The 14,894-nt window shown below is 35.9% G+C and overlaps 3 protein-coding genes across 3 annotated transcripts; all 3 read left to right on the top strand.

The window, feature by feature from the left end:
• The first annotated feature begins 508 nt into the window (after positions 1-508).
• On the top strand, positions 509-898 carry LOC145283880 (uncharacterized). The gene has a single exon (XM_080132987.1). It carries the CDS (start codon positions 509-511, stop codon positions 896-898), a length of 390 nt encoding a protein of 129 aa, XP_079989113.1.
• A 97-nt stretch (positions 899-995) lies between these two features.
• Positions 996-1,901, top strand: LOC145283879 (uncharacterized). The gene has a single exon (XM_080132986.1). The coding sequence runs from the start codon at positions 996-998 to the stop codon at positions 1,899-1,901; it is 906 nt and encodes a 301-aa protein (XP_079989112.1).
• Positions 1,902-3,280: 1,379 nt separating this feature from the next.
• Positions 3,281-4,582, top strand: LOC145283878 (ATP-dependent DNA helicase Pif1-like). Its single transcript, XM_080132985.1, has one exon. It carries the CDS (start codon positions 3,281-3,283, stop codon positions 4,580-4,582), a length of 1,302 nt encoding a protein of 433 aa, XP_079989111.1.
• The last annotated feature ends 10,312 nt before the right edge of the window (positions 4,583-14,894 follow it).

Genomic DNA, 14,894 nt, shown 5'->3' with positions numbered 1-14,894 from the left:
TTGACATATTAAACACGGACCGTTTGGCCCATCTAGAGCAATGGATGAGAGAAGAACACAGCAAAGAGAAGCAGCAAGAGAGAGACAGAGAATCAGACGACAGCGTTTGCGAGAAGAGGAAAGACAATCAATCCGTGATCGAGCAGACAAAGAATGCAACAGCAAAGGCGAAATATGAGCCAGGATGAGCGAGAATTACATCTTGACCATTTGAGAAATAGAGATCACGTAAGGAGAAATAATATGAATATTTCTAGAAAACATGAGAAACAAAGACCACGAAACAAGATATAATATGAATATGGAAGAAAGACAGCACTTTCTAGAAAACATGAGAAACAGGGACCTTGTAAGAAGAAATAATATGAATATGGAAGAAAGACAGCAATTTCTAGAAAACATGAGAAACAGGGACCATGTAAGAAGAAATAATATGTAGCAACAAGAGCGCCAAAATCATCTTGAAAATGAGCGAAATAGAGTTCAACGTCATAGAAATGCCCACAATATGGAACGCCAAATATATTACATTGGGGCCATGGATGTCCGATGTCAATTTTGCAGAGCCTTAAGATTCCAAAGAGAACAACTAAATTACTGTCATAACGTAAAAGTAATGCTACCCCCCTTACAAGATTACCCCGAAAATTTAAGATTATTATTTGATGCCAACAATGCCGAGGGTGCAAATTTCAGGCAGAATATAAGCAACTATAATTCTGCATTTGCTTTTGCATCTTTTGGTGCCAATATTAGACCCCCTCCAGGACGTGGACCCTATTGTTTCTGTTTACAAGGTCAAACTTACCACTACGCAAGCAACCTCCATGCAAATGATCCTGAGGGGAGAAGATATGGCCAGCTGTACATCATAGAACCAATAAGGCATACACAATAGAGTAAATGCTCCAGAAAATGCTAACTGTTTAGTGTTTGTTTATCAAAAGATAAATGAAGCACTGATTAATAATCCTTATGCAGCAGCATACCACAATATGAGGGATATTGAACAAAAAGAACAAGAGAGAGCTGCAATTGAGAACGTGCCACCAAGACAAGTAACCATGCACTTCATCCCTGGCCCTGACAGAAGGATATACAACAACCCATCAGGCAATGAGATTGCAGCCATATTCGTTGGTGATGATGGTGCACCTCCAGTACATCGTGATATCATTGTTTATCTCATAGGTCAACAGGGGGAGAGGATTGCTTACATATCTTGCCATCTTGATCCCATGGTTTATCCTCTTCTCTTTCCGAATGGAGAATCGGGATGGCATATACAAATGGCTCATGTGGCACAACGCCAAACTCGTGTTCGCACCAAATTCACCATGCAAGAGTTTTACTCATACCGGCTAGCAATCAGAGATCTCTTTAGTGCTTTGCATCGAGCTGGAAAATTATTGCAACAATATATTGTTGACGCTTATGTGAAGGTGGAGGGATGCCGTCTGAACTTCATTCAAAATAACCAAACACAATTAAGAGTGGCACTTTATTCGGGTCTCATGGATAACCTAGCAAGACAGAATGAGCATCAAGAGGCAGGTGTTCCAGTCATTTTGCCCTGTACATTCACAGAAAGTCCGAGAAACATGCAACAAGCATATCAAGATGCCATGGCGATCGTCTGCAAATTTGGAAAACCAGATATTTTCTTGACATATACGTGTAACCCAAAGTGTCGAGAAATCACAGAGAACCTTGGATCGCATGAAACAACACAAAACAGGCCAGATTCAGTTGCACGAGTTTATAACATGCACCTAAAGGAACTTTTGATTGATATCAAGGATAGACATATATTTGGTGTTCCAGTTGCTCATATCTATGTCATTGAATTTCAAAAGCGCGGTCTACCACATTGCCACCTTTTGGTAATGCTGCGAGAATAAGGCAAACTGAGGACAAGAGAACAAATTGATGAGATGCTTTGTGCTGAAATACCTTCATTAGACTACCCAGAGTTGAGAGAATGCGTGAGAACATTGATGATCTGTGGTCCATGTGGGATATCAAATCCTAATTCTGTGTGCATGGTCGATGGAACATGTGAGAAAAAATTTCCAAAAGATTTCCTTGAAGAAACGAATACAAATGTATCCGGATATCCAGTGTACAGACGGAGAAACAATGGAGAAAAGGTACAAGTTGGCACTCATGAGGTTGACAACAGATTCGTTGTCCCATACAATAAGTATCTACTTGAAAAATACAATGCCCATATTAATGTTGAAGTGTGTTCGTCGGTGAAAAGCGTAAAATATTTATTCAAATATATATATAAAGGTCACGATTGTGCAAACATGGAAATCAGACATGTTTTAGAGAATAATGAGCCCACTGGAATACATGAACACAATGAAGTTAAACAGTTTTTGTCATGTAGATATGTGTCTCCTCCAGAGGGCTTTTGGAGATTGTCGGAGTTAAAAATGCATGCTCAATCCCACAGTTTATCGCTTGGCTGTACATTTGCCTGATGAGCAGCATGTTTACTATAGAGAAGGGAATCAAAGACAGGCGGCAGCAAGAGCAGAAGAACGTGACACACAATTGACAGCTTGGTTCAAGCTCAATCAAACAGATGAGAATGCAAGAAATATTTTCTATTGTTCTGTACCTGAGCATTATGTCTTCAACAAACAAACAACAAAGTGGACACGGCGAATTAGATTCAGCAACATTTTAACCAGAATGTACTCTGCAAGTCCTCGAAATGAAGAAAAATTTTATTTGAGGATGTTGCTCCTTCATGTCCCCGGAGCGACTTCATTCAGCGATTTCAAGACAATCGATGGTCAAGAAATGGCCACCTTCAAAGGCGCATGCATCAGACTGCGCCTGGTTGAGAATGACAATGCATTGCAGGAAGCTTTGACAGAAGCAGCAGCTCATCAGATGCCACGACAACTATTATCCATGTTTTCCACGATGTGCGTCTTCAACCAGCCCATGAATGCTCTGCATTTATGGAATGAGAATAAGCATTTTATGATCGAAGATCTGCTGCTTAGATATGATAACATAACTGCTAAAAATGTAGCTCTCCACTTTCTGAATACCTTATTCATGGAAAATAGCATGAATTGCAACATGTTTGGTCTGTCTGAACCAGTTGGAGATCTTCCTGGACATGAAGGAGATGTTGGAAACTCTAACATAGATGTGACTTCTCTTAATATTGAACAGAGGCAGATATTCAATGCTGTGGTTGCAAGTGCCTTCTCTGTTGAGCAAGGTGAGCAAACATAAAATAGATTGTTTTATGTGGATGCACCCGGTGGTTCAGGAAAAAACCTATCTTTTCAACAAGTTATATGAATACCTTAACGCTAACAACATTAAGACAAACACTCTTGCTTGGACTGGTATTGCTGCAACACTGCTGAAATGCGGCAAAACTTTGCACAGTATATTCAAGCTTCCGGTTCCCCTAAGCGAAACAAGTGTCTGCTATGTGCCACCGAACTCTGAGCAAGGAAACTTTCTGATGCAAGTTAAAGTCTTCATTATTGATGAAGCTTCTATGATCTCATGCTATGCGCTGAAAGCCATTGATAAATGCTTGAAAGATATAATGAACACCCACACTGCATTTGGTGGTAAAGTAGTCTTACTTGGAGGCGACTTCAGACAAGTACTTCCGGTTGTCGCGAGAGCTCCTCCTGCTGCTGTGCTAGATGGGTGCCTCAAACGCTCAGACTTATGGCACAGCTTTCATCACATGAGCCTCACACAGAACATGAGAGCAAATTCAAATGAACAGGAGTTTTCAAGATGGTTTCTGCAAATGGGCAATGGATCACTCCAGAGTTCTCTTGATGAAGTGGCTGCAGATGTTATTGACATTCCTGAAATGTGCACATGTAATGGCTCTTTGATATCGGAGGTGTTTGACAACTGTACGGCTGAAGAGATGAAAGCAAGAGTAATCCTATCTCCAAAGAATTCTGAATGCTTTGCGGTCAATGAGGAAATTTTGAGAATGTTGCCAACAGAAAATAAAACGTACATCAGTACTGATTCTGTAAGTTGCGATAATGACGAGGAAGCACAACATTATCTAATGGAATTAATTAATTCTCTCACTCCATCTGGCATGCCTCCTCATAGGTTGAATTTGAAAATTGGAGCAATAATTATGCTACTGAGAAACCTCTCCATAACTCAAGGATTGTGTAACGGCACTCGACTAGAGGTCATTCAGCTTCACGAGCACAGCATCAAGGCATCAATAATCAGCGGTTCTCACGCTCATAAGAGAGTACTTGTCCCAAGGATAAAACTGAAACCTAGCGATGCCAATATTCCTTTTGTTCTTCATCGCACTCAGTTCCCAGTTCGCCTCTCATACTCAATGACAATAAATAAAGCTCAAGGTCAGACTTTTGATAGAGTTGGCATATATTTACCAAAGCCATGCTTTACTCATGGCCAGCTTTATGTAGCGTTCTCAAGAGCAAGAGCAATGAAGACTGTGAGAGTTAAAGTCAAACATCTTAATGATTTCACGCATGGCCACAGAAGAGGAATCACATTTACACGAAATATCGTATACACTGAAGTCATCTAAAATTGTCCATGCGTTTGGGTTCCCTGAGGCAATCTGAATAGTGGACGTATATGGGAGAAAAACAGATGTAATGACAGTTTATAATTTTTAAACGTTGACATTTGAAATGTATTTTAAGTAATCAAGCATATGCATCTAAACATCAAGAACATATTCTGGGATAGTTTTGGTTAGGTTCAACGTTAGGTTCAAATATTTTTGAACAAAATGCACAGGTTTAACCCATTACTGTGCGAAATTAACAATATCATGTTTTAAACACTCTAAGTCACCATTATATGATAAGTATATGATAAATAAGCTAAAAATTAAATAAAACTTTTGAAAATATTTTTAAATAAACACATTTATAAAGCATAAATGAAGATGTGTTTATTGAGAATATTTGGAGCACTAATATCGTGATTTTGGTATATACATATTTACATACATTTTACCTACCGTACTCTTCATTTACTATTTTAAAAAAATAGTACACAAGGTGAATTCGTCGGCCAGAGCAGTAAAGGGTTAATTTAAATGTTTCAAGGTACGGATATGTGACGGGATAATGTGTATGTGAAAAAAAAAGAAAAGAAAACGTGAAATTTTCACGGGTCTAGCTAGTAAGAATATAAAATGATAAATACCGAGTTACGATTTACGTTGTCAATATCTTCATTTAATTCTTCACATTCTTCGTGTCGGTTTCTGTTGGAGGCTAGAGATAACCTATCAATCAGTCCTCACCATCCTTGCCTCTAATCCGCATGTTTGACCGCCTTGCTCAGCCTCAATACTATCTATTCAGTGATGTTGTCTGCAGATCTCGACTGTTGTCTTGCTCTCTTTCTTCATTCTCTGACTTTCAGGAGCACTTTATTGGAATGCCTGTGCACTCTTGTTACGTGATCGAACCATTTTAGTTTGGTCGTTTATAACTTAGTGAGAAAATATACATTAGAACAAAATGGCTTGTCGTATTCTGTTTATTACGTCCCCATTGTTCTTTTTTGTCTGTGTAAGAGATGGCAAGCATTTTTCTGAAGAATTTCATTTCTGAATCATGGAATCCCTTCTCTCATTCTGTTCTAAGAGTCCATGTTTCACAAGCACAGAGACAAATAAAGTGGACAAGGAAGCGCGTGAGTCTTTTGCTTCAAGATATTTGAAATTCTTCGTGATTTCAAGATTTCTCCATTGATAGCTATGTAATTTTTTATTTCAGTCATCGTCAGTTTTTTTCAATGATTTTTCTGTCTCGTTGCTTGACTAGGTTCTCCATTTCTTGTTCTTATCTTTCGAGTCTATCTTTATCATCAGCAAAACGCGGTTTGTGATTGTTTTGCCACCGATGCTTACTGTTTCTTTGTAGGCTTAAAGTGCATCAATACTTTACATTTTTATATTGAAAAATGGCGACGAGAGAAAACATAAATTTCTTACTCCAGGTGTAGATTGGAACCAGTCTACAATGTCCCCGTTAAGGTAAACGGCATTCCTGGTCTTGTCGCTGAGGGTCTGTCCGACGCGGATCTGAGTAGCGTTGATGTGTTGATATTTATGTTCGAGCAGAGTGCTTCATGTCATTCTCTGTCGAATACCATTGTGAAGTCTAGAGAATACTTTGAAGAGTTCTTTTTGGATGTAAGAGTATTTCCCGCATAATATCCTAAAGTTGAAGATCTGCACAACTGTGCTGTATCCTGCTATGAGTCTTACCTGCTCTTCACATATTTTCTACAGCATGGGGTACTAACCCATTCAATATGGTCCTCTCTAGTATGACATTTAAGGCTGATGATTCACTGTTCTAGGTTAATTTTCTTAGGTAGGTTGATCATTAAAGACTGGATCTATCGTGTTGGGCTTTAACCTGTCTCTTAGCTCTTTAATTTTTTTTAATTTCATTCCATTCTTAAGTTCATTTTATTCCATTGCAAGTTATTTTTGCTCGAACGTGTTTTATATGTAAGGTAAGGTATTCTTTTAAAAATATATCCTAATATGTATTTTAATGCATATCTATGAACCAAATTAATTGGAAATCCGATATTGATTATCAGAACCAAAACGTGTTTATATTATTATCCTTCTTAACTCTTAAGATACAGTTGCGTCCGAAATAAAGGGACAGCATTAAAAAAATAATATATTTGTTAGAAATAACAATTGTGAAAAGATAAAATTTTGACAACTGGTAGTCGTTATCATTCATAATAACATACTAAAATCTGAATCATTTGCAAAGGATAGAAAAAATTATAACAATTATTTATTTTCAAAATAGAAACATCCAAAAGTAAGAGACAGACCTGAGATAAACAAAATAAACAGTATGCTATATTCATTTTTTTATTTCCTCTAAAGGATAATTTTTACTTAGTCATTTGTAAACTTTATAACAGCCAACACCAGGGCGAAACAACAAAAATTTGATTACTCTGTGAGACAAGCTAGTGTGAAGCTATACAAGAAAAAATAGAGAGATTTCAAAGAAATTGAAACGTTCCAAGATTGTTGTAGGCAGGATTGTTAAATCCTACAATGATACTGGCAAAATAGTTATTGCTTTTAAAACAGGCAAACCCCACAAGACATCGGCAATGGAAGATCGAATAATGCAGCGTATGTCGTTAAAGGACCGTCTTAAGGATTGCGTAGAAATTAAAATGGTTACAAATAGTACCTCATGTGTTAATGTGTCAAGATGGACTGTTTCTAGACGACTGCAAGACAGGATAATTGAATCGAACACCAAGGAAGAAACCACGTGTTAGTTCGAAGTATAAAAAGTAGAGATTAGGTTTTTTTTTTCAAACAGGCATGTAATTTGGACATACGAAAATTGGCCAAAAGTAATTTTCAGTGATGAAAGCCAGTTTAATTTATTTGGAAATGATGGAAAAACAATGTAAAAAAACATATTGGTTAAATATAATGTGCAAAGTGTACTAAGAAAACTATCAAGTTTAGGGGCAGAAGCCTCATGGTATTTTGAATGTTTCATAGCCTAGTGTATTGTTGTAAACGAATGAAAACGTAAAAAAACCCTCTTTCCAAACCTTTATTGAACAAAATGCATAGTTACTAAAGCAAGAGAGACAGAACTCAGTTTTTCAAAGAAAAAGGAACATATTTAAAATCACGTGGCAAGAAACTGAATTTGCATATTCTTTTTTTAATAGTAAGAACAAACCAATTTAAATGGAAATATAACACTCTCCCCCACTTGTAAAAGAGATTGTAAATAGTTTCTTTTGTTTTATAAATCTAGTCGCTACTGGTCTGCAAATTCTGTTAGATCGGCATGGAGGTAGTTTGCTGTTCGAAAGACAGGTTGTCCTCTGGGAAGTTTGGTTCTCAGCGTTTTGACTATTATAGTCAAATTCATCTTCTGTATTAGGACTTCTTTTGGTCAACTAGGTCGGATCTGCATTTGCAATGTCACGTTGTAAACGATATTCTGTCGAAGATAACGGGACAGGTCCTTTGTAGTCTATGGAGAAGCGCTGAAAAGGAGCAATAGAATGGATCAGTTTATTACTAGTAGCATTGAAGAATTGAAGTTTTATTTTGGCACGTGTCGTACATTCAGATGTCACACGCCGGACTTCATCAATGGAATATGCCATATTTCGTGATCTTACAAAATGCCAAAAGCGCTCTACTCCAGGATGTATTAATCAATTTTGTAGTGACTTTAGTTCCTCCAAGGAAGAAGTAGCACAACCACATACTCTCGACAAACATCGGCAAACAATGTTTTAACTTCCGGGACGGTGTTTTATGTCGTATGACAAAGGGAGAAGTTCCATTTTCCACCGCAAATTTTATCATTTTTAATTTTTCCTCGGTTAGCAGGTTTAAACATAAAATATACGGCTTGCTGGTCTGTTAGAATAGTAAAGTGTTTCCAAGGAAGGGTAACCCTCCATTTTCGGACGCACTTGACTATGGCATAAACTTCTTTTGCGACTATGCGAATCGTATTCAGATGGGTTTAGCGATCGAAAAAAGAACGTTACAGGCCTCTCAGCCTTGTAGAAGAGTGACTGCGATAACCTTTTCTGAGGCATCGTTTGCAAGAGTAAATGGTAATTCATCATCGATATCTTTTACATACGATTCGGCAACTTCCTTCTTAAGTTTTGCAAGCAATTCATAATTATAGGAGGCATGGGAAATTGTTTATTTTTGACCAGTGGAGGAATTTTGTATGAATACTTAGGTATCCATTTAGCGTAGTACGAAAACATTCCAAGGCACCCCTTTAAAGAATCTGACTTGGAAGGAGGGGACATTTGTAAAAGAGGTGTAACACTCTCAGGATCTGGTCGCATAGTCCCGTTACAAATTTGGTACACAAGAAAATTGATGGAAGGAAGTGAAAACTTTTATTTTTCTCGGCTGATTTTGAGGTTATATGTATAGGCAGCCTTTAAAAACATTCCAAATTAACACCATGGTCCTCCTGAGTTTTACTGCAAATAGAAATATCATCTATATATGTAAAAGTTCCAGATAATTTGTTGTCAGAAATGAAAGAATTCATAAACCGTTGAAAAGCAGAAACCCCATTACTGACACCCATGGGTATTCATTTGAATTGGTAATAACAAAAAATCTCAGTTTTTTTTAAAGAAAATGGTAAAATGCAAAATCACGTGTCAAGAAACTGAATTTGCATATCTTTTTTAATAGTAAAAACAAAACAATTTAAATGAAAATATAGCACCAATAACCAACGCCTCTTGTCCGGTTACAAACTCGGGAAAACGAGCAAATATATAAAAACATTGTTCAAGAGCATATTGTGGCAATTATACAGAATTCAGCTTCCGACAGCGCTACTTTTATGCAAGATAATGCCCCATGTAACAAGGCTAAGATGGTAATGAATTACCTTAGCGAACATGATTTCGGAATTATGGATTGGCTACCGCAAAGTCCTGACTTAAATCCAATAGAAAATTTTTGGAAGATCTTAGTAATGAAAGTTATGGAAGAAAATCCCGCAACACGGAGGATTTTTGGGTGGAGCTTCTGAAAAAATGGTCTAAAATTAGTATCGAGAATTGTCAAGAACTGAGTCATTCTTGTAGTCGAAATGTGCAGGTGTCATTGAGAGCAAGGGCTCATTTACTAAATATTTATTTTACATGTATTTTATTGTTATTGGTTGTTAACATTGGTTTTTTTTTCAATGTTGTCCCTTGTAACCGTTTTCGATTTGAAAATAAATAATTGTTATAATTTTTTTCATAAATTTCAGCTTTTCACAGTTATCATTTCTAACAAATACTAGGTTTTAAAATTTATTCTATTAGTTTTGGGCGCTACTGTAGTTTACAGAAAACGGCAGTTGGAAAATAGACTTTAATTCGTGATTGATGTTATTGGTTTCTATGTAATACCCGTCGAATTGTTTCCTCCCTATTTGTCTTAATATAATGATAACTGAATTTTAATAGAGGCGACATGATGACCATTACATTTTTGTTTCACAATTATTGGTACTTGGAATAAATATTTTCATTTAAAATAGTGTAACACATATCATCGAAGCTTAACATGTTGTTATATATTCATGTCGTAGAAAATACAATTACACACACTTGACACATCATTTGTTTATATAGAAATGCAGTCTTCTCGTAAACAAATAAGTTATTATTTCTCCATTTTATCCCCAAGCTATTAAAGCTGACATGATGTCAAAGTACGATTCAAATAAATAGAATAAATTATTAGAATATATGGAGCTCTCATTAATAAAGACCATAATGCATTTTCATTAGAATAAAGCAATAAAACTTGACACAGTTAATAAATAATCTACAAGAGACCCACCAAAATGTGAATATTTCTCCCAGCGTGTAATGCGATGCGGGAAACCGTTATTTAAGAACACTATAATGCTGGGCATCAAACTACAGCGTAACTTCCAGAAATCTAAGCGATGTAATCTAGGACATACTTTTTTCAATTAGTTTTTATCCTATTACGATATATACTGGTTCAATATAATAAACTATACAGATAAATCCGTCTTATTATAAATACGTAATCTGAATTCACTAAAATACCATATTTAAGCGTATTTAACGACCGGGCGGCCTACTAGTGTATATATATATATATATATATATATATATATATATATATATATATATATATATATATATATATATACGTGTATCTGTATTATTAGAATCTATTTTGGTTAAGATAAAACTTGTTCAGAGATGTATGACTTTCTTTTATAATTGTCTGCACATGGTAGGAAGCAATGTCACGATAAGACCAGCTTACCCAATTACACCCACTTCAGCATTCTTAAGATTAATAAGCTGCGCCATTTTGCTCTTTTATTATATGAGTCGTCCGGATCGGAATTACATATTGTAATGAGTGTCTGAGTTTATTCTTGTGTAAATACGTCGTACTATCCAATTTAAGAATATAAAGCAACAAAAGCCGTATGCGATTACTCTTACAGACGCAAGGAATCATTAATTAGCAAAAGGACACTTTTGTTACAAGATGGCATCTTTTAAAATGGTGGCGATATATGCAGCAGTATTGACAGCGAGATGTCCCTAAGAAATAATCAAATGTATCATTAAGAAATTAAATAGACCAGAAACGATTGTTGATGAGCATATTCTGTGTCACTGTCCTTATATCTTGCTGCGCATGTATTTATTTCGACACGCATATGCACCCCAACACGCATATATATATATATATATATATATATATATAATTTTTAAAATATGATTATCCACTGACACTTGTTTCGTCGTCTACGACTCATCAGAGTGGCTGAATCTTGCAGGACTCGAAATCGGGACCCCATGATTAGAAGCCTAAACCTCTAGCACACAGCTGCCTCGTCTTACTACTAAATGTATCGCGTTTTTATGTAGATGTTATTTGATTTTGTTAATGATGTTTTTTGAATGAATTCAATTATTTATGCGAAAATGCATTTTTACCTAAATGCGAGTTGGAAATAATTTTCCCTTTTGACTAATTGTGTACCTCCTTAAATGGAGAGCGGCATAAAAACGCGATACATTTAATAGTTAAGCGAGGCAATCGCGCGGTAGACGTTTAGGCTTCTTATCATGGGGTCCTGATTTCGAGTCTCGCTAGATTCAGTAGACGACGAAACACGTGTCACTGTATAATTATATTTTAAAAATAATATATATGCCGTTCCCCGTTTAAGGGGGTACCAAATTGGTCAAAATAGAAAATTATTCCCAACTCGCATTTAGGTAAAAATGCAATTTCGTATGAATAATTGAATTCATGCAAAAAATATCGCTAACAAAAACAAATAAACACACACACACACACACATATATATATATATATATATATATATATATATATATATATATATATATATATATATATATATTACAAAAATTAAACTAGCAGTAGTTTTATACAACGTCGGTTTACAGTAATGAACACACACGTTTGTCACTTTAGATTATATTGGGGTAAAATTTCTGAATGTAATTTACATTTTGTTAAGTGTTGCACTAAGGCACTTCTGTTCTTTTATGTGCGAATCCATCTACATCTCTGTATATATAAATGAACACATCCCCCCTCTGGTGTTGACATTAATAGGATTAAAAATCAAGACATTTCATGCAAATGCAATACACACAAACTGCAGCACAATATCATAGGTGTGTTATAGGCCTATTACCTATCCATGTCCTCGATAATCGTAGATTCCTATATTCCATCTGCTGTAAGTTCACTGCCAATAGCGGTAAAGGTCAATGGAAGTGGTAGAATATTTTCTCTCTAATACATTCCTGTTTCCCCCGCCACCACTTAACACCGTTGCAGGATCGTTCACAAGGGGCAGTTACGAAGGAACACCGGTTTGGGTTTTCTTTACTTCGTAGTTGCTTGAAAAAACTGGAATGGAATTTAATTCTACTGGGTGAAACGCGCCATGGAGTTAACCGAATCGAAGGGTTATTGATGCTATTTTTTTCGCTTTTTCCTGTGTTTTTTTTGCTGTTTCTGGATACGTCCATTATTTTTTCCATGATTTATGCTTTTTGTTTTTTGCTGTTGTTGTTGTTGTTGTTGTTTTGGTTTTGTAGATTTTTTAAAGAAGTTTAGCATCGTTTTCATTTTTATATTTAAACAGGGATTCTCTCATTCTTTACTTTAACCCCCGCTTAAACACACACCTCCAAACAATCAGGCAACGCCGAGTACCCCGCTAGTTGTGTTATAAAGTGAAACGAACTCATGATTGTGTGGTAAATTATGTCTGAATGTGTTTATAATTGTTTTACGCTTGAACACATTTTCTATTTACACTAAACTTCCCCGTTATACTCATCTATTATAAGGGGTAGTGGCACTATCGAAAACAACTCTCCGCTAAGGATAATTGAATTCTTCTAGAGCATTTGCTCGTAATTCAGCAGTAATTAGCATACACATAAACGACGATGTTACCTTAAATAGGATTGATAAGCCCCTCATGACGCCATGCAAAATCAATTGTAATGTAGAACTGATAGCAGTGACAAATATTCAGAAGTGTATGTGCATACGACCAGGAAACATGCATTTATAACTGCAATTTCGATGTTGAGAAAAAAAGTGTTGCTTTAGTTTTCCCTGTGAAATGTTCGTTATTATGGGATGAAAGAGTGAAAGAGTGAATGACCTCATTCACTCTTTTACTCTTTCATCCCATAATAACGAACATTTCTGTAAATGTCTGAGGAAGCTACAGACGGCCAAAAAAAAAGACCGGGTAGCTGAAACAATAATGTAACTTAACAGAAAGATACGGTAATAATATATATGTACATATATATATATATATATATATATATATATATATATATATATATATATATATATATATATATATATATATACAAGAATGAAAAAGCATTGGAAATGCAAAAGGATATAGGGATGGTATGCCAAAAAGTATACAAACAAGATAGCTATGAATGGCTTGGCACATGGAAATAGAATTGCATCCAAAGTATAGCCCTATAACTTTTCTCCAATCCTCATTCCGTGCCATCATTACGGTTGTAAAAAGCTATAGGGCTATACTTTGGATGCAATTCTATTTCCATGTGCCTAGCCATTCATAGCTATCTTGTTTGTATACTTTTTGGCATACCATCCCTATATCCTTTTGCCTTTCCAATGCCTTTTTTATTCTTGTTAATTAGTATTCTAACTTACAGTTTTATTTTTAAACTTACATTCATGATAGTATTGTCTTTTTTAGGAGGCGGCTCATTGCCGCCTCCATTAGTAGCAGGTCGCTTCCTGCTGGGTTTTAGGTCTTTGGGTTTTGGGCCTTAGGAGTTGCCTCTTGGTCCTCCATCGGTTCTATATTACATAGAGAGTGCTACCGCCTCTCTGATAAAACAGTTAGTGTATTATAAAGTTCTAAAATGTTCATACCTTCACTATTAAATTTTTCTTAATTCATTCTTTGGCGTTTTGGCAAAGATTTGGCAGTTTTTGATATTTATATTTATAATAGTTTGTGTATGAGGCAGGTTTTTCCCTTTGGGATCCCTGTTATACCGTGCTTTTGAGTCAGCATGTGAGGCAGCCTTCTTTTTTACTGGTTCTTTGTTAAAAAGAGCACGTGAGGCAGATTTTTCTCCTCGGAATCCCTGTTATACCGTGCTTTAGAGTCAGCACGTGAGTCAGCCTTCTTTTTTTCTGGTTCTTTTTTATAAAGAGCACGTGAGGCAGTTTTTCCCCTCGGGATCCCTGTTATACCGTGCTTTTGAGTCAGCACGTGAGGCAGCCTTTTTTGCCTAAAGATTTGCATGATACTTAATTTTTATTATTTCAGCATTTTTCTGATAGTATTCTTTTTGCTCAGATTATACCTTGACTTTGTTTTTTTCATAGTCTATATTTCTCTAAGCTTTTTTACTACGTGCTGACTTTGGCAGTTTTTAGTAAATGTAAACATATAACACTTATGTGTATCTTACTATAATATCACTCATCTTATAGCAAGACAAGTCTCGTAGAATTGAGATACTGCCCCGTTACCAATAGTTAAAGTGTGGAACGGTGTATACACCAATAGTGTAGTTGCTATCTTTATATGAAGTCCTAATCAGTGACAGTGTGAGGTTACTTGGTTAATTTATTGTAGTTTATGTTAGAAAACTTACTTGTTTTTATTAGTAGATTGTGTATAGTAGCCAGCATATCTAGTTATTTTTGTGGCTAGGGCTTGGATTTTGATTCTTTTTGGTCAGCTTCCAGTGAGTTCTTAGAAGATGACTTT

The sequence above is a fragment of the Euprymna scolopes genome, chromosome 8 (assembly GCF_053919585.1).
Source record: "Euprymna scolopes isolate OS-2025 chromosome 8, ASM5391958v1, whole genome shotgun sequence".
Classification (NCBI taxonomy): Eukaryota; Metazoa; Mollusca; class Cephalopoda; order Sepiida; family Sepiolidae; genus Euprymna; species Euprymna scolopes.
The sequence above is the reverse complement of the archived record's forward strand: the minus strand, read 5'-3'. Positions and strand labels throughout refer to the sequence as shown.

Excerpts from the sequence above, each read along its gene's own strand:
- LOC145283880 (XM_080132987.1), top strand. The coding sequence starts at position 509 with ATGGAACGCCAAATATATTACATTGGGGCCATGGATGTCCGATGTCAA.
- LOC145283878 (XM_080132985.1), top strand. The coding sequence starts at position 3,281 with ATGCACCCGGTGGTTCAGGAAAAAACCTATCTTTTCAACAAGTTATAT.
- LOC145283879 (XM_080132986.1), top strand. The coding sequence starts at position 996 with ATGAGGGATATTGAACAAAAAGAACAAGAGAGAGCTGCAATTGAGAAC.